The 19,827-nt window shown below is 36.9% G+C and overlaps 1 protein-coding gene across 1 annotated transcript in view; it reads left to right on the top strand.

Moving 5' to 3' along the window:
• Positions 1-19,827, top strand: part of Cps1 (carbamoyl-phosphate synthase 1) — a 101,762-nt gene that overhangs the window by 16,386 nt on the left and 65,549 nt on the right. Inside the window, exons 4-15 of the mRNA XM_048344179.1 lie at positions 859-948; positions 2,910-2,966; positions 4,354-4,446; positions 7,300-7,389; positions 9,427-9,555; positions 10,054-10,160; positions 10,930-11,068; positions 11,633-11,710; positions 13,226-13,324; positions 14,403-14,498; positions 17,816-18,005; positions 19,558-19,715. Coding sequence (XP_048200136.1) covers positions 859-948; positions 2,910-2,966; positions 4,354-4,446; positions 7,300-7,389; positions 9,427-9,555; positions 10,054-10,160; positions 10,930-11,068; positions 11,633-11,710; positions 13,226-13,324; positions 14,403-14,498; positions 17,816-18,005; positions 19,558-19,715 — 1,326 coding nt within the window. The remainder of the gene's footprint in view (positions 1-858; positions 949-2,909; positions 2,967-4,353; positions 4,447-7,299; positions 7,390-9,426; positions 9,556-10,053; positions 10,161-10,929; positions 11,069-11,632; positions 11,711-13,225; positions 13,325-14,402; positions 14,499-17,815; positions 18,006-19,557; positions 19,716-19,827) is intronic.

The following is a 19,827-nucleotide window of genomic DNA, read 5'->3' as shown; positions in this document are numbered from 1 at the left end:
TTCCGGCCATTTTCTGTATATGTGGTGCTGGGGAATCGAACCCAGGGCCTCATGTATATGAGGCAGGCACTCTTGCCACTAGGCCATATCCCCAGCCCAACAAACTAGATTTAATACCTTGAATGAAATTCATCTTAACTTGTAAAGATGTTAAAAGTCCAAATAAAAATAAAAAGTTCAATTAAAAATAGTTCACATGACAGTCTATAAACATTATTGTTGGGCTGGGATGTAGCTCAGTGGCAAAGCGCTTGCCTAGCAAGTGTAATGTCCTGGGTTCGATCCCCAGTACCAAAAAAAAAGAAAAAAGAAAAAAAACATTATTGTTGTTTAGGGGAGGAATTGTGGAGAACATGGATCACATAAGCAATTCAAAATTTTACATTCCACAATGACCACTTTTTCATTCTGTATGTTGGATGACTTGGATTAATCACTTAGTTCAGCTCTTATTTCTTACAGTTTTCTCCAAATGTCTCCATCTCATTTATATGCAGATTAAAAACCTCATTTCATTCTGCATGTGTATTAAATAAGTAATTATAAAGTAGATTGCTGATAAATTCAATAGAGGAAACAGTCAGAGGGTCAAGAATGGAGAATTGCTTGGTCTCAAGATTCAGAAAGTTGGCTAAGATGGCTCCCCAAGTGATGATTTACAAAACAAGGATATGTATCAAAATAAGAAGTGATGATGACCTTTTTTGCTTCATTTCTTCAAAAATTTAAGTCTCATATTAATGTATAAAATAACACTTTTCAAGAAAGATGAAAAGTGAGCTTGAAAGATGAATCTCAGGAATTGCATAATATTTTTGTGAACACTTCTCTATGATGTCTTTGTGCCCATCTTTCTAGGTTTCTGGTCTGCTGGTGCTGAATTACAGCAATGACTACAACCACTGGTTGGCTACCAAGAGTCTCTCACAGTGGCTGCAGGAGGAGAAGGTAATAAAGCTGATAGGGCATCCAGTATCACAGATGGATGAGTGGTGTGTCTGTGGAAAGCTGGAAGATCTGTGTTTTGCTAAAAGAACCAAGCAGATGAGGAATTTTATGCAGTCATGGATCTGTTACCTATGAGTGATTCCTGTTTTAAAAAGTACCTGCAGACTAGGATAGTATGTTTCAGTTTAACCACTAGGTGGCGAGCAAACATGCTTGGTAGAATTTCTCATTTAAGAGGGGTAGAGAGAAATAGAATCTTCCATCCTTTTGAATGATCTAAGTCTAGGATTTAAGCTAGGATTTAGTTATGTAACTTGTTTCACATGTTCTAGTTCTTGCTCTATAGTTATCGGCTGCATTGTCCATGTAATCATCCTATACAATATTTTGTTTTTGTCCCTTAAGTCTTATAACTAGATTCTGATGAAGTACATTTTAAATTTAAATATTATGACATATAATTAGGTATCATTATAAGTAACATATAAAAAGGGTTATAGATGTCTGTTTTATACTTTCCATACTTTAATGGTTAATTTCTTATGAAATAAGAGGATATTATTGTAAGAAATCTCTGCTCCTCCAAGAAGTGTATAACTTTTGGGGAAAGTAATGATTACTCTTGGAAAAATTTAAAAAAAAATCCTTATCTCAGTGTTTCTAAAATTGTTTTATTTTTCCAGTCCTGGGGCTTGAACCCAGGCACTGGGCACTGTCCCTGGCCTTTTTTTGTTCAAGGCTAGCGCTCTGTCACTTGAGCCACAGTGCCACTTGTTGCCTTTTCTGTTTATGTGGTACTGAGGAATCAAACCCAGGGCTTCATACGTGCTAGGCAAGCACTCTACCACTAAGCTACATTCTCAGCCCTGTTTCTAAAATTTGAAAGCAAAAGAATCGCTTCTTGACATGTACAATCACTATTTTATTCTCAATTATTACCTGAATTTATGTTCATTGCCTAGACAGCTTATCTGTGAAATTGTCATTCAAGTCAGTCAGTCTGTTTGAATGTCTCTTTCTCTTTCCTCTCTTAAAGTATTTCCTTTGCGTAATTCTGGGCACCCAGTTTTATCTCTCACATAAGATAGAAGGATTTCATTTCATTTTTTAAAATTATTATTATTATTTATTATTTCCAGTCCTGGGGCTTGAACTTGGGGCCTGAGCACTGTCCCTGGCTTCTTTTTGCTCAAGGCTAGCACTTTACCACTTGAGCCACAGTGCCACTTCTGGCTTTTTCTATATATGTGGTGCTGTGGAATCAAACCCAGGGCTTCATGTATGCGGGACAAGCATTCTACCACTAGGCCATATTCCCAGCCCCTAGAAGGATTTTAAGACATTTGTCTTTGAGCTAGTCAAATAAATGAAAACCAGTGGAGATTTTCCTTCGTTGACTAATAGAATGAGAAAATGGTCTTTGATATATAGTCATGTTGTAGTAACAAATGTGTTGAGGGCCTACTATGTGTCAGGAATTAGTTGCCTCTAAACAAAATTGTATATTACTGCCTATTCCTGATTCTTTACTCGAAAACACAAACTTTTATATATTATCCCTAGAAAATATTTGAAATATATTTCATATCCTGTATAGATATGTTCATATACTATATACATACATTTCATTGTTTCAAAATAAGCAAGCCTACATATAATAGTACCTATTTAGCATCTTCTATGAAACTGTAATAGAAGAGTAATGTTAAGAATGTTTTCTTTTTTTTTTTTTTTTTATCCTGAGGAAGGGTTTGGGTAGTGCAAGAGTCTTTTGCCCAACCAAAGCAGCAATTTACTGTGGTCTGACAACACCTTCACCCTGGGTCAGAGCGAAGAAGGAGTGGGAAAATTATTTACTGCTCAAGAAGATAGATGAGGCTGCATTTTTCAACTTGAAAACAATATGCTGGTTCTAATTTCTTGCAATTTCACTGTATTGAGTTTTATTTTTTTTCTTACAGATTCCTGCAATTTATGGAGTAGACACAAGAATGCTGAGTAAAATTATTCGAGATAAGGTATGATTGTCGTTTTCATGTTTAGCCAAATCTATGTCACCCCCCACCCCACCCCCTCCCCACTATAGTTTTCTCCCACTGCCTGAGGGGCCTATCAATATGTAAACAACAAGTCAGGCTAGCTTTTGCTTCTGGGGCCTCTGTCACTTTGCTTTACTATTTTCCATGTGATTTTTGAAGAGTGGGTGATTAGTGGGACTAAGCATACCAGTAGTGAGATATACTTGAGATTAGCTCACTTGTCAAGAGTTTATTGAGTGCTTACTGTGTGTTGATTATACGAGCAAGTTAAGTGATTTATGATCAATTGTGTGAAAGGAATCTGTTTTTAATTTGTAATCATAGGGAGTTATTTATTTATAGGCACTAGTGGCTCATACCTGAATCCTAGCTCCTCAAGAGGCTGAGATCTGACTGTCTCAGTTTATGCCAGCCTGAGCCTAAGAGTCTCTGAGATGCTTATCTCCAATTAACCAGCAAGAAGTCAGAAGTAGAGGTGTGCCTCAAGTGGTAGAGTGGTTGAGTGAAAAGCTGTATGACAGTGAGAGGCCCCAAGTTCAAGCCCTAGTATTGGCAAAAACAAAACAAGACAAAACTTTATTAGCATGGAATATTTAGCAGTACCACTAATATTTTTAGAGGCATGCATAGTCATAATGAGAATCTGTATTGTAGTTGGAATTTCTATTAATCTTAAGTTGAAAGTAAGATTGTATTTCACTTGGCATACTTTAAGAAAAAGGAGAAAAACAAGTTTCAATATTAGGGATTCATAAATATAGTTTAGGGATTCTGATTTGGATTCAAACAGAAGGTACAAACTCATAACCTTGAACAATCTAATACAGACGTGGAAGGTGGCCTTTGATTAGTTTCTCAGACTTTGAGGTAACATCTTGCTCCAAACCATAGCTTAGGCCCTTAGGGGATTTTTATGTGTGAATTAATTTTACTATAAAAATATGCAATAAGTTCTCAATTTTTGTGAGATTTCTGCAACTTCTAGGTCATAGAATTTTTTTCCCCCCACTGGATTGTTTTGTGTTGTCTTTCCTGTGCCCGGTGCTAATGATACAGACCACTGAATATTCTGACTTGTTTTAGCTTAGAATCTGGTGACTGGAAATGCATTGCTTTTTGCCTTTGGTAGCCTGACAATGGCTTTATACCTAAGGGAATGAATTGTTCATTCTAGAGTTTTTCCTGAAATACATGTTCACATCACTTCATTTCCTAGTTTGTGAAAATAAAGCCCTTTGGTGATGCTTATGAGTAGGTACAAAGACATCTCAATCTTGGAACAGCTGTTGGAAGTCCCCATGAGATTTTCTTGTCAGCACCTTTATCACTGCTGCCTTTTTAGCTGTCTATGTTTTTAATTTGGTAGGGCACCATGCTTGGGAAGATTGAATTTGAAGGTCAGCCTGTGGATTTTGTGGATCCTAATAAGCAGAATTTGATTGCTGAGGTATCAACCAAGGTGAGAGATATTCCTTCCTATTTTTAAGTTTACATTTGTTTTAGAAGGACTATTTAATTTTTGTATAATATAAATATTTTCATTTAGGTAGAAGTCATGTTCCATTACAAAATTATGTGTGTGTGTGTGTGTGTGTGTGTGTGTGTGTAAGTATGCACACGTGTGAGGGTGCACACACACTTCTGGAACATGACCTCTACCTAAATGAAAATATTTATATTATATTATGCCAATGGCTTTTTCTTATAGGCTTACATAGGACCTCCTGCCTTGATTTAGAGCCTATTTATTGTTATTTTAGCTTCCCTCTTCCCTTCTCTTGTTCTTTATATCATATAAAAAGATCCTTGAATTGATCATGGACAAGAATTGCTAGCCTGCCAGTAGAGCAAGGAGAACTTTATAGAAATGAAATTAGTCATCTGAGTTGGAGCTCATTTTGTAAAGGATAAATATCCTTCACTCTAAGGATTTACTGGTTTATAACTGAATTAAAAAATATTCATAATGATGACAATGTCTCTTCAGTATGAAATATGCTTCATGTAAATTTACAAGAAAGGGCAGAATGCATTTTAGAAAGTTGTTTGCCTCTGAACATAGGGAACATGGTAGTACAGGGGGACAAATGAGCAAGTAGATCACCATGTGCAGAATCCTGTGATAAATGCCATCCTTAGAGTGTGTATAGTATAATATAGCCACTCATGGAACAGCAGAATAATAGGAAGGCACATTAGCAAAGCTCTGAACTGTTGTTAAAATTATTTGAAAACATAAATGCTGGTAGTTTTAGTTAGGTAAATGGTGAATGAAGAGAACTCAGTTGTACTGAGAAACAGAGTTCTGAAGCAAGCAGTATAGGTGAAGATATGTATGTATGTGTGTATATAGATATATGTCTATATATCTATATACATAAATTATGACACAGCTTAATGAGAGTTTGTACAAATTAGTCCAGGAATTGGTGAAAGATGAATGCAGCAGTACTATGGTTAAATTTGGAAGGTGTCCTGGGACATTATAGCATTAGCTGACCAACTATACTGGGTATTATGTGTAACTCATTCTGTTTTAGAGCAAAGAATAAATAGATAAAGGGTCCAGTAATTAGATTGTGGCACTGTAGAAATATGAGGAACATTGGCCTGTGGGAAATATATCTTTGAAAAATTCCATGATTAGAAAAGATTGAAAAATATGACATGACATTCCTTTCCTAGAGTGTTCTTAGGCAAATTCCTATATTTAGTTTGGCTGTGAGGTCTTGCATAATTTCTCTCCTCGTTTGTAGAAATAATGCACTATTAGTTCCCTGGATTTGCCGGCTCCATATTATGTGGAAATAACCAGTTGTGATTTAAAATACGTTTAAAAATTGCACTGGCATACTTGCCATGTACATGACATTTGACTCATATTTTATATTAGAGGTAATCTAGAGATGATATCATGATGTGAATTTTACAAGACTTGAGCATGTCTGGATTTACCCAACGGTTTCCTGAAAAAAAAATCTCCTGTGCCAATGAGAGATGGTTTCAATGCACTTGTGTAGAAACCAATAGAAATCAACCTATCTACTTCTACCTATGTTGAATTAAGGGAGAGATGATAGCTGCTTAACATCAGTATAAGTGTAACTTCAGAGTATATAGCTGTGCTAAAATGTAAATTTATATTAGGAGAGAGAGCACATATTTTGTCAGCTTTGATTATATGCCTTGGAAATGTTGATAATGCATTGTCAATTTGATGTAGTGAGAATCAAATTGTAATATCCATTTTATAGCAGAAGCTCAAGATTAGGGATAAATCTATTCGAATTATCTAATGAGAAAGATTACCTGTAACGTTCATGGATCAGCTCAACAATGATTTCCCCAGGTCACTAAGACACTAAGTTATTTTTAGTGTGGAGTAGTTTGTAGGTGGAAATGAAAATCAAATTCTGCCCATAGTTTTCCTCAAGTACAGTCTAAAGATTATGCTTGCTAAGCTTTGTGAAGATGAAGACATTTCTGTGAAAGCAAAATGCTCTTTGAAATATTCAGATAACACCTTTCATCTCTAAACCTTCACATTCTCTGAAGTTGTCCTAAATTCTGAATGTGGGAGCTGACTCTCCATTGCAAAGCCACTGTGGCCACGCAGGCCTCTAGGCTTTCCTTCTCTCAATTTCTGGTCTTTCTCCTTTTATCACTTTTGAAAACTGCTTTGTGGGGTAAATGTCTGTGAAAATCGATCTGCCTCCTGGCAGTGCTTAAGACATAGATAATGATTATGATATACTCTGGGATCTTTTTGTGAAATCTACCATTTAAATGCAAACATTTGTATGGTAATCTAAAGGGACCAGTGGCCTAAAGGAGCTTAGCAATTCCCATGACTCATCCCAATTTTATCTATTATTCAGCCTTAATGCATTGGCCTAATATACAGTGGTTTAGCTCTAACCTGGTTGATCTTTATTTCAAGGATCAAATGGTACTTAAAGCATGATGTATCTATTTAGCACATCTGTCTTGTGCTGAAGCAGCCATGATATTTGAAAACTCGATTGCTAATGAGGCAAAACATGAGGAAGACGGTTGTTTACTATGGATGTCTAAAAGATCTTTGCTATTGCTGTAACCAATAGTTTATATAAAATAGCAAAATGCACTTTATTTCTCATAAAAATGATACAGACTATGGTATTTACTTTTCTTATAAAGAAATCGCCAGTCAACTCTTAGTAGTTAACAATCAATCCATTCTTCCTCTAAGTGTATCAGATGCATTTTTGATATTGGTCTGTTGCTTAGTTCTGAAAATACCTGCTCATGATTCCATTCTTTCAAATGGCAGAATGTCAAAGTGTTTGGCAAAGGAAACCCCACAAAAGTGGTAGCTGTGGACTGTGGGATCAAAAACAATGTCATCCGTCTGCTTGTAAAGGTAAGGCATTCACATACCTCACAGGTAAGGCTATGTAATTATTGATGGTCAGTATTCAGCTAGCCCCTCTGTTTCATAGCAAGCACGTGCATTTTCTCAGAATGTCCGGGATCTGCTCTTTTCTTTTTTGCCTTTGACCTACAAAACAATACATATATCTGTGTTCCAAGGAAAGATCTACCCAACTCTGTTCAAAAAAAGAAAACTTGAGGGGCCATTAAATCATGGAAGAAAGTGATTACTGTCTTTGAAAGTGATTACTGTCTTTTATCAGTTACTGATATTGTGGGACACTATACATTCATTTTCGTTGTTTGGAGATGATGAAAGGGTAGAGTCAGATTTTTACCTCTTCTAGTGGCCTACATTTATGAAGCACCACATGTTTTCTTGAAGTATGTCCAGGTACAGTAAGACTGTAATAGTGCTTTATGTATATAATGCAGACAACCAATTAAAGCTAAGCCTTGTATCCTGAAGAATTCCCCCAATATTATAATGTTTCCTTATACATTAATTTATTGGACTTTCTTTTTATATCTAACCATTCTCAGTTTCTCTTTGTCTCTGTCTCTCCAGGGTACTCAAGATTAGTCTCTCGCTCTCGCTCTCTCTCTCTCTCTCTCTCTCTCTCTCTCTCTCTCTCTCTCTCTCTCTCTCTCTCTCCCTCCCTCCTTCTCTCTCTTCCTCTCTTTACATTTTCCTTCCTCTTTCCTTTCTACCTTTTTTGGTCATAGGACTTGAAATCAGGGCCTGGGTGCTGTCCCTGTGCCTTTCTGCTCAAGGGTCTTTGAGCCACTTTAAGCCACAGCTTCACTTCCTTTTCCCACTTTTACTCCGTTTCTTTCTTCCTACCTCTCTTTACCTTTTCCTTTCTCTTTCATTCCCTCTCTCCATCCTTTGCTTTGTTTCCCCTCATAACATGAAATTAACATAGGTACAAGATACTTCTTCAGTTCACATCCTCTTGTTGGAGAATATAAACAATATACAAATAATGATTTCAATTTGTTTTGTCAGTTCTATTAACAAAATTTGCACAGATTTATTTTTTTTTTCCAGTAGTAGAAGCTGTGCACTGGCTCTCCATATTCCACTCTCAAGTCCATATCCACCTTATTTTGTGTTGCCCATTTTGTCAATGTAAGCTTCTTAGATCTTTTTGTCTAAGGAATCTCTATGGTTGGTTGAAGCCTACTGTGGATCAGGAAATGCACCGAATTTACCCTGTTGCTGACCACAGCCAATGAATGACCAGAGAGAGAGCTCCTTTCCTCATGGATGGGCAATCTCTAAGTAAACACTGGCTTTCAGATTTTCCCAAGGAGCTTAAGCCCTTCTCCTTCTGTGACTGCCGGATGATGTATAAGACTTTATAGTGATGTCTCAAGGTGCTACTTCCTCTCGCATTTACTGGAAACATTTCTCCAATAAAAATTCAAATCCTTGTCTGAGGAAATGCTAAGAAAAGCCTGAAAGGTATCTTTCTATATGCTTCTTACAATAAAATGTTCGAATTCATTTTCCTTATAAAGTAAATATCATAGTTGCGAAAAATCAGACAGGGTGACATAATGGCTTATGTCTGCAATCTTAAGTACAGATCTGTACTTTAAGTACAGATCAAGTAAAAAAAGTAAGTAGTCTTCTTAACCAATAACTTGAGCAGGGTGGTGTGCATGTCTGTTATTCCAGCTATGTGCACAGGTTAGAGATCATGATGCAAGCCAGACTGGGCAGAAACAAGAGACTTTATTTGAAAAATAACATTAAAACATAAAGAACTCCCTCCTCCCACTTTTCTACAAAGAAGATATGCTATCTTCTACTCTTTTTTTTAAAGTCAAGTCAGGGAGATATTATGAACCAAAATTACCCTTGAAGTTAAGGAGATATGTTACTGATGCCTTTCTCCTTCTCCTTTTTATTGACCATCAATCCTATTTATATCACATAAAACACAAAGAACTTTCTGCTCAGTGTTACATATTAAATGGAAAATGTCTTAAATGAACCACTCCTGTGTTTCTTGCCCAGCGCGGAGCTGAAGTGCATTTGGTTCCTTGGAATCATGATTTCACCCAGATGGAGTATGATGGACTTCTGATTGCTGGAGGCCCTGGGAACCCAGCTCTTGCACAACCACTGATTCAGAATGTCAAAAAGGTATGGTCAGCCTGAGAAGGGCAATATGTATTTGGGAAGAATGTCATTTTCTCAGTTTTTTTTTTCCCCACTCATACTTGAGACCTCTGAGGCAGTGTCATTTGTAGGAAAACGCCTCAAAGAAACAGTGAGGGGGAAGCTTTCTCAGGGCTGAGTTTGCGCCAATGCAGGAACTTTGCCATTGGGTCCTCCAGTTCAGAAAGCAGGAGCCCAGTCTCCATCTTACATTCTTTAGAATGATACAATGACAACCCAAGCTCCTCCCTATGACCCTCAAACAGTTGATTAATCTGAATGACCAGTATGTCTTAAGAAGCTCTAATGCTACACGTTTGTCATCCCTGTGTTCTTTTTACATGCTAATGTTTAGTTCAGCCACTCTTCTGTTTCTCTTGTGAGTGAAGGAAAACAGGACAGTTGATATTTCTCTTTTCAGTAATTTTCAGGCATTTTGTGGAACTTGTGCTGCTGGATTAATACTAATCTTTCCTCATTTAGATTCTGGAGAGTGATCGCAAAGAGCCATTGTTTGGTATCAGTACAGGGAATCTCATAACAGGATTGGCTGCGGGTGGCAAATCCTACAAGATGTCCATGCCCAATAGGTAAGGAACTTGTGTCATGATTTTGGGGCCATACTAGCTCTGAAATGCTACTAGTCACCAACCACAAAAGATTTAGAGAATGTCCATACCAGTACTTTAAATAGAAAGCTGTGCTATTACATAGTTCACAGTTGTCTGACTTCTTGATAACCATTTTCATTGCATTTTTGAAAGACAGCCTTCTCTACCGATAACTTTGCTGTGGTTTAGAGCTATTTTCCCCTTCCCTTGGTATAATTTGAGGTCATAATATGCAATCAAATGGCATTCCAAGAGAAACTGTTCTGATTTTAAGCTTGATTTCTGAGCATTGATAACATCTTAAGAAGCTGGTATCATGACTTATGTACTGAGAAATCTTGAGTTCATCTCAAATGATGTTAATTTATTCAATGCCAGGTGCTCTCCCAACAACCTACCCTTAGCCAAAAATGTAATTCAGCCTTCAAGAGTCATCTGTTCTTCTCCTCTGGCTTCGTTACTGTAGCTTTCTTAAAATAAGTTGCTTACATTTGCCTGTTTTTGTTAAGTTAGTGAGCAGTTCTTTTTGTTTTGAGTGCTTTTCTAAAACCTATTATAGGAGTTTAATAGACCTGATATTTAACACTCAACAAAGCTTCCTGAATTGATTTTTTGCTGCTAAAATTATTGGGATTAACAATGTGTGACTTTTCTCACAAAGTGATTTTTCACTAAGTGAGTGAAACTTTGGAATTTTCCTTCACCACACAGATATTTACATTCCCTTTACTTTATTCTTTCTCTCCAGAGGGCAGAATCAGCCTGTTTTGAATGTCACAAACAGACAGGCTTTCATTACTGCTCAGAATCATGGGTATGCTCTGGACCAGACCCTCCCTCCTGGCTGGAAACCACTGTTTGTGAATGTCAATGATCAAACAAACGAGGTAAATGCTTTCATGACACTTATTCAGTTTGTGATGAGAAATTTAGGTCTTTTAAATATTTTATTATAGGGAATGCACTACTTATTTATGTTGGATTTGTGTGTGTTTGTGTGTGTGTGTAAGAACTTGTATATTTTTATAGCTCTTCCCTGTTTTCATCAGTCTAATTAAAATCTATTTTTTGTGTGTGTCCTCACTTAACGGGGGGGTCTCACACAATAAATCGTTAAAGGGCAATGGGGAACAAGTGTGTCTCAGGGATTCACTGTGTGTGTGTGTGTGTGTGTGTGTGTGTGCGCGCGCGCGTGTGCGCATGTGCATGTGTTTGGTTATAGGATCTCATTTTAGATGATTCTACATTGGCTTGTTTTCTGTCTTAATTGGTTGGATATATGATTCATTAAAGACCTCCAGTCATGTACTTAATAGTATGGGTAGTTTAAGGACGTTATTAAACACTTATCTCTAGTTTTTCTTTGGACTTTGTTGTGTGCTGAATAATACATCCCCACACTTGACATTTGTTATTACAGAAGGAATTTCTTCCTGTTTCTTTTCCTCTAGGGGATTATGCATGAGAGCAAGCCCTTTTTCGCTGTGCAGTTCCACCCAGAGGTCAGCCCAGGGCCAACAGACACTGAGGTATGTCAGAAAGATGAGGCCTGGTAGATACTTTAAAAATTAGAGATGTATTTATGGGAAAATTCCAGAAACTGACATAATTACTGCTAGATAATTCTGGTGCAGAACAGTCTCCAGAAGAGTGATTTGCTAACCCATATTTTGTATTAAAATTCCCCCATGAATAGCATGAAGTAAATTTTAATCTTTTTTTAAAATTTAAAGCGGGAAAGCCCTTAAGAAACCTGAAGGCATGCTATGAAGCTATTTTTATTTAAACCCATTATCATTCTAATATATTTAGTCCTGAAATTTACAATTGTTGTACTATGCAAATGAATTCCCTCTTGCTCTTTCCATCTCATATCTGAAATGAAATTTTAATCCCCCATCTGTGACTTCAAAAAAAATCCCTATGGCAACTGGTTGTGTAGCCAGTACAGGAGAATACACAACAGCAGAAGAAAGAAGAGGGGCAAGGGTGTGTGTGTGTGTAAGAAAGGAGAGTTCTGAGTCCACATTCATTTGATTCAAAAAGCTTAAGGACAGAACCTTAAGGAAGGCTCAGGAAAACTTGATTTCTGATTTAAATATTTTTCCTTTCTCTTGTGAGGTCTTGGTTCCATATTCAAATGCAGTGTTTCAGTTTAAAAATAAAAGACTTACAATAACACCTAGAAAAGTCTAGGAAGTATAGTGTGACTATTAGAGGCAAAGGCCTCTAATAATAGCACTGACAAGGCTTCCTTGCCTTAGAAAAGATTCTATGCAAAATGAGGAGAGTAAGAATTCTTCTTTTGTAATCCTGCCTTCCCAAGCATGTCAGAATTGTCTTTTGGAACATTTTTATTTTGACCTTATTTTCAGATAGTAGGATAGCAGTATTTGACATTTTATACTATGGTGAAAGTCAAACAACTTTTAGGTGTATCATTTAATACGTACTAAGAATTTTTTAAATTTAAAATAAGAGATAGCCTATATTAGAACTTCAGACTAGGACTTTGCAACTAAGAAACCAAAGCACAGTAGGACTCGATGTCCTTCCAAATAATGGCAAAATGAATACCTTTGTTGAAAGTTGTTTTTCATTTATTTCTGAAACAACAGAAATAAAGACATTATGAAAGTTTAAGAATCATCTTCAGAGAGCGTCAATATTTTTGTCTTAATAGAACTTGAATTATAAGAAGAAATGATACATAGAGAATGAAACTATTTTCACAAATCATTATCTGTAATGTTTACTGTCTATTGAAAACTTAAACATAGGACTTAAGGGGAACATATAGGAAGAAGTATTTATTTGATATGATTTTTGTAGAAGTAGCCATTCAGTTGTTGGCCCAAAAAATAACTGGAAAACAACTGCAAAACAACTGAAATCATGAAAATGCCAAATACTGCACAAGAAAGCTTACACAAAAATTTATTTGTTGCTTTTCTGAGGTTCAAATTCAGCTTTAAATCTTGTATGTTATCTAGCAGCTCTGAGTTTTGCAGCTTTTAACCGTTGCTTGTACTTTTTTTTCTTAGTACCTCTTTGATTCCTTTTTCTCCCTGATAAAGAAGGGGAAAGGTACCACTGTTACATCAGTCCTGCCAAAGCCAGCTCTGGTTGCATCTAGAGTTGAGGTCAGTAGATATGGGCACATTTTTTGGTGTATACAGTTTTATTTCTCTATCATGTGTTGATTTTCTTAGTGAATGATATCAATCACACCAATGTTATGGTCAAACCAATGTAAATAGTAACTTTGCATTTATTTCACAACTAGTCACTTTGTCTATTTTTGTTTATACTTTTTGGACCTTTCAATTAAACTTGTGTCATTTAAAGTTTATTTCTTCAAGAATATTTGTAATGTTACATACCTTACTACTGGATAATTTCCAGTTTAGTTTTAACTTGGTATAAACCTCATTACCCAGAATGCTATAGCTATGAGTAAGTCTGAGATGGAGTTCAGACTACACAATTATTAGAATAGACAGAGTAGAAAAAATTCTAAACAGAAGCATTCTGTCAATTGAAACTAAGTTTCAATTGGAGTAATTATTATTCAATAACATGAACTGAACTACATTGTTTTACCTCTACAGAGCAAATAAAGATTAATATAGCATAAGACTTGACTATTTATTTGCCCAGACATGTTAATATGATAAGGTTTGTACTCATTTCTTCATAGTCTTTTTTTTTTTTTTTTTTTTTGGCCAGTCCTGGGCCTTGGACTCAGGGCCTGAGCACCCTCCCTGGCTTCTTCCCGCTCAAGGCTAGCACTCTGCCACCTGAGCCACAGTGTCCCTTCTGGCCGTTTTCCATATATGTGGTGCTGGGGAATCGAACCGAGGGCTTCATGTGTAGGAGGCAAGCACTTTTGACACTAGGCCATATTCCCAGCCCCTTCTTCATAGTCTTAACTACACACAAAATTAATCCTGCCAGTACTATGTATTAATTTTAGAAGGATGTGTGTATAGTGTCACAAATACACACAAACACAAACATATGTATGAAAATGGTATATCTCAACTTTTTTTTTTTACTAAATGAAAGAATGTTTACAAACTTTGGAAGATGCAACAAAATTAGAGATGTTTAAATATCTGTCTTTTCCTCTCATGTACAGTTTTTACACATTTACAAATGTCCTTTTTTTCTTATGATATAGTACTTAAAACAATGTTTCCCTTCTTTTGTTATTTATAGGTTTCCAAAGTCCTGATCCTCGGGTCAGGAGGTCTGTCCATTGGTCAGGCAGGTGAATTTGATTACTCCGGATCTCAAGCTGTAAAAGCCATGAAGGTGAGCGAGTGTGAGCTTTGCTAGAATTAATATGCTGTCTTCAATAGGTTTAATTAGCTCTATAATTCAGATTTATGACAATCTATCATTTCAGTGTCACTATAATTATTTTCCTTCACTGTTTTTAAACATCTGTATTGAGGGACATTTCACCATAAATAAGTGTTTTTGTTTTTGTTTTGTGACACTCCTGGGGTTGACTTAGGGCCTGGGCTCTGTCCCTCACTTTTGTTTTGTTGTTGTTGCTATTCAAGGCTAATGCCTTGAGGTACAAGGTTAGTACCATTTGAGCAACAATTCTTACTTCTGCCTTTTTTTTTTTTTTTGATAGTTTACTGGATATAAGAGTCTCACAAACTTTCCTGCATAGGTGGACTTCAAACCTCCCTGAGTAGCTAGGATGTACAGCCATGTGCACCTAGCTTCAATAACATTTAACATTCTCAAATATGCCCATTGTCAATAGAAGCAGGTTTTTGAAAAACCTATAAAGCTGTTAATAGATGCCACTTACTCATTTTGACTCAGTGTCCTTTTCAAATACACTCATGTTTCCTGTGAAGGAGGGAAGTGAGTATCCTATATGCTTTAAGGTACTTCGAATGCTTAGCAGGATGCTTTGTGCCTCCCTGTGTTGGCAAAGGGGAGGCTGCATCTAGGATAGCAAGAGCAGCAGTGCATATGTTTTTCAAACATTATTGATTGCTGCTGGGGGACCCAATTCCCTTATCTCAATGACTTGGAAAGCAAGATTCTATTGCTGGATTTTAAAGTAGAGAAGAGAACCAGTTGCCCCACTTGCAACAAAATTGCACTCTCTGTTTGTTGACCTGAGATCTGCTCAACAATGGTCAATTTTACTGATTGCCCTGTAAAATTGAAGGTATTTCCCCCACCCCCCACCCCCCCAGTTCTAGGGCTTAGGGCCTGAGCACTGTCTCTTGTGTTCTTTTTGCTCAAGGCTAGCAGTCTACCACTTGAGCCACAGCCTCACTTCTGGCCTTTTCTGTTTATGTGGTGCTGAGGAATGGAACCGAGGGCTTCTAGCATGCTAGCCACATTCTCAGCCCTGTTGAAGGAATTTCTATAGAGAGCTCTCTTTTTGGTCTCTTTATTTCCCCTCAAGGCCTATATCTGGGTGTGCTCACATGCTTGGTGACCTTCCTCAGGCTTTGCAGTGTAGAGGCCTCTGAAGAGGTCTGGCTAGGAGCCAGGGTGTAGATGTCAGTGGAGATTCAGATGGCAAACACAGGAAAACAGCTGGCTCAAGTTTATCTTTTCCATTGGAGGGAGGGGATTAGTATATTATAGCCAAAGACATCTACCTTGATTATTATCCATTATAAAAATGTAGAATATTACTTCAGTTGCCTTGTTTTCATTCTTAAAAAATACTTTCACAGGGGCTGGGGATATGGCCTAGTGGCAAGAGAGCTTGCCTCGTATACATGAGGCCCTGGGTTCAATTCCCCAGCACCACATACAGAAAACGGCCAGAAGTGGCTCTGTGGCTCAAGTGGCAGAGTGCTAGCCTTGAGCAAAAAGAAGCCAGGGACAGTGCTCAGGCCCTGAGTCCAAGCCCCAGAACTGGCCAAAAAAAAAAAAAAATACTTTCACAAGGAATTCATTGATGTTTGCACATGTTTTAATCCATTTACAAAATGATTACTTACTTTACTGTGTTTCAGTTTCATATAAGTTAGAACATAAGTGTGTTGGAGATTTTTAAGTAATGGTTCCTCTTCCTCCTCCTCCTCCTCCTCCTCCTCCTCCTCCTCCTCCTCCTCCTCCTCCTCCTCCTCCTCCTCCTCCTCCTTCTCCTCCTCTTCCCCCTCTCCCTCCCCCTCCCCCTCCCCTTCCCCCTAGTGAATATATTGCAGTAAGAATTGGAATGAAACAGAATTGAGCAATATGAACATAGTATGGTTGAAAATCATAATTAAGATCAGTGAATACTTATGGGATAGTTATGAGAATGTGATACCTTTTCCTGTATAATTTTTCAAGGTAGTTATATTCATGATATGCACAAAATACTTACGTTTGTTACTACTTTTCTTTACCAGTGAGTCTTGCTATAAGTTCTGATGATGATACATTTTCTGTTTTGGTTTGGTTATTTCAATTCCAATCCATATTTAAAGTACATTTGCCTCACTATATGTATTTTTCCAACATTTTCTTAGAAATAATACACTTGTTCATACAATATTAAAATCTTGAGAGGTGACTCAGATGGAATATGAAGCATAGGAAGTGAGTTGGAAGTTGGATAAGATTCTGGATACTGCCTTGTACCACCTATATAACTTTGGGCAAGCCATTTAATCTTCTTCAGTCTCAATTTTGACATCTCACAGTTTTGTCATTAAAATCAGACCAATTAATAAAAATTACATTACATGTATTAGGGACTATTTGAATTTAAAGAAGCATAAAATATTTCCAATTTTTATTCTCCCAAGGACCTGTAGGGCTTTGGAAAATAATTTATATCATGCATTTGAATATTTAGAATTGATATGCTAACTTGTGAAATAATAAAAGCATCTGGCTATACTTCATAACTATTTGTTTATTGTCAAACTCCTCCCAGTTCATAAAGCTATTATTGTTAGTAGCTCAAATATAGAATAATTTTGAGGCTCTCTCTAGATTCAAGCAACAAGAGAGCCCTGAGAATATCATATGTGCATGTGTGAGCACATAGCTATACACACCAGGTTTAATTTCTTCTTTTTTTCTATATGATCATTTTCTTCTAATAGTATATAGGTAAACAGATGTGCAATGTTTGTTGAGTTGCTACAGCAGATATGAAAATCTAGGAACCAGAAAAAGGATCTTGGTACTTCTAGAAAGAAAGGAACACATTATTCTAGATGTTAAATGTTCACTCAATGCAATAGGCTGGATAAGAGAAGGGAAGCAGTGTTGCCTCTAGTTTCATTTTATGTTTATGCATTTTTAATTTTTTGACTGTTTTATTCTTTGAAGACCAATTAAGCTCTGATGTTTATTAATACTGGTGAGCCTCTAGAAAATTTCACTTAAACTGTTTGCAATTTCTTTTTGCTCGATACTTCCAGTGGTGAGGAATTATGCTGACGGTGAGGAATTATGCTGATGCTCAGAGTCAGTAGTGTTTTTCTTTTTCTTTCAAATTCTATTATTTCATTCAGGTATTCATTTGCTTTCTGTATATAACTAGCCTAAAGAATAACTTGAAAGATTTGTCCTTCACTCCCCTTCACTTAGTGTAGCCCCTCTTCTTTATACTGTATGTTCAGATACTTAATTATTTTTGTTTCTTTCAGGAAGAAAATGTCAAAACAGTCCTGATGAACCCAAATATTGCATCTGTCCAGACCAACGAGGTGGGCTTGAAGCAGGCAGATGCTGTCTACTTCCTTCCCATCACCCCCCAGTTTGTCACTGAGGTCATCAAGGCAGAACGACCAGATGGGATCATTCTAGGCATGGGTGGCCAGACAGCTCTCAACTGTGGTGAGTTCCTCCAGTTTCCATCACCAGATTTTGACCCATGTACTGATGGGCTGCATTTTGTTCAAACTCATCTACCAATTTTGTTCTATATGTTCATTAAGATCTTTCTTCTAATATATGAGGGAGCAGTTAGCATACAGTCATCTAAAAATACCATATAGTGAATAGGAATAGTTGATGTCACAGCTGTAAGAAAAAGAAATGTGGGCTGGGAAGGTGGCTTAGTGGTAGAGTGCTTGCCCAGCATGCATGAAGCCCTAGGTTTGATTCCTCAGTACCACATAAATAGAAAAAGCTGGAAGTGGTGCTGTGGTTCAAGTAGCAGAGTGCTAGCCTTGAGCAAAAGAAGCTCAGGGACAGTGCCCAGGTGCAGAATTCAAAACTCAGGACTTCCCCCCCCCCCAAAAAAAAAATTAAAAACAAAAACAAAATCACAAGGAAGGAAGGAAGGAAGGAAGGAAGGAAGGAAGGAACCACTCATTTGAATGCTCCAGAATGGCCATATGGGATATGGGATTTTTGTTGTTGTTGTTTGCCCGTCCTTTACCCTAAAATTTTGCCTTATCTCTGCCACTCCTAGTGGCTGAGTGTTTGCATCAAGTCTTGGGTTTAAGCCTCAACACCGAGGTACTTGAAAAAAAAGCAAATTAATGTTGATAGATTAGTATGTATTTTCCTGATAATGTGGGCAAGTATCTACCATTTCTTTTCTAAGCATTTGGTTCATCTACTGCTGTGTGCTTTTTATAATGCTCCAAATCTCAGAAGCTAGATCATGAATCTATTTAAGTAGTTGAATTGGAGTATAATTTATATGTCAAACACAAAAGTGTTATCTAAGGTCTGATAACACTTAGAAATATAAACAACTTTGATTTTTTTAACCCAGTTAGGTACATGTTTGGCTGAGGTTATTTAATTAATAGAGTTTTCTATACGAATGTATCTAGAAGAAAAACGAACACACTAATTAAAGGTCAGTGTTATGCCATGCTTCATAGTAATAAGAATAGTAAAATCAATGTACATTTAATGGTGGCAATATAAGCATTGGTAACATCAGTGACATTTTATTTTATTTTTTTATTTTTTATTTTTTTTGGCCAGTCCTGGGCCTTGGACTCAGGGCCTGAGCACTTACCCTGGCTTCTTTTTGCTCAAGGCTTGCACTCTGCCACTTGAGTCACAGCGCCACTTCTGGCCATTTTCTGTATATGTAGTACTGGGGAATCGAACCCAGGGCTTCATGTATACGAGGCAAGCGCTCTTGCCACTAGGCCATATCCCCAGCCCCACATCAGTGACATTTTTATGTTTAGAATTTTATTCCAGAAGTGTTTTTTTTTTCCATGTAAGTACAATTGTATTGAAGACTAAGATAGCTTCTTGGATTTGACTCTAAGATTATGTGTGTGGATACATATATGTGTGTGTATGTATATCTCCATATTCATACAAATATGTGTATGTATGTATGTATGTATGTATGTATAATGTTAATGAAAAAGGAATACTAGGTTATAAAACCTGATCTTATTTGGTTCTCTTATAGGTGTGGAATTATTCAAGAGAGGTGTGCTCAAGGAATATGGTGTGAAAGTCTTGGGAACTTCAGTAGAATCCATTATGGCCACAGAAGACAGACAGCTGTTCTCAGACAAACTCAATGAGATCAATGAAAAGATTGCTCTGAGTTATGCTGTGGAATCAGTAAGTACACTTTACTCTTGAAAAACGGGGATCATATTTGTCTTGGGTTATTTGAGGAAGGACTTGTCATACAGGCTCAAAGTTAAAATTATTATGTTTCCATATTTTCCTC

Source organism: Perognathus longimembris, chromosome 4, assembly GCF_023159225.1.
Source record: "Perognathus longimembris pacificus isolate PPM17 chromosome 4, ASM2315922v1, whole genome shotgun sequence".
Lineage (NCBI taxonomy): Eukaryota > Metazoa > Chordata > Mammalia > Rodentia > Heteromyidae > Perognathus > Perognathus longimembris.
The sequence above is the reverse complement of the archived record's forward strand: the minus strand, read 5'-3'. Positions and strand labels throughout refer to the sequence as shown.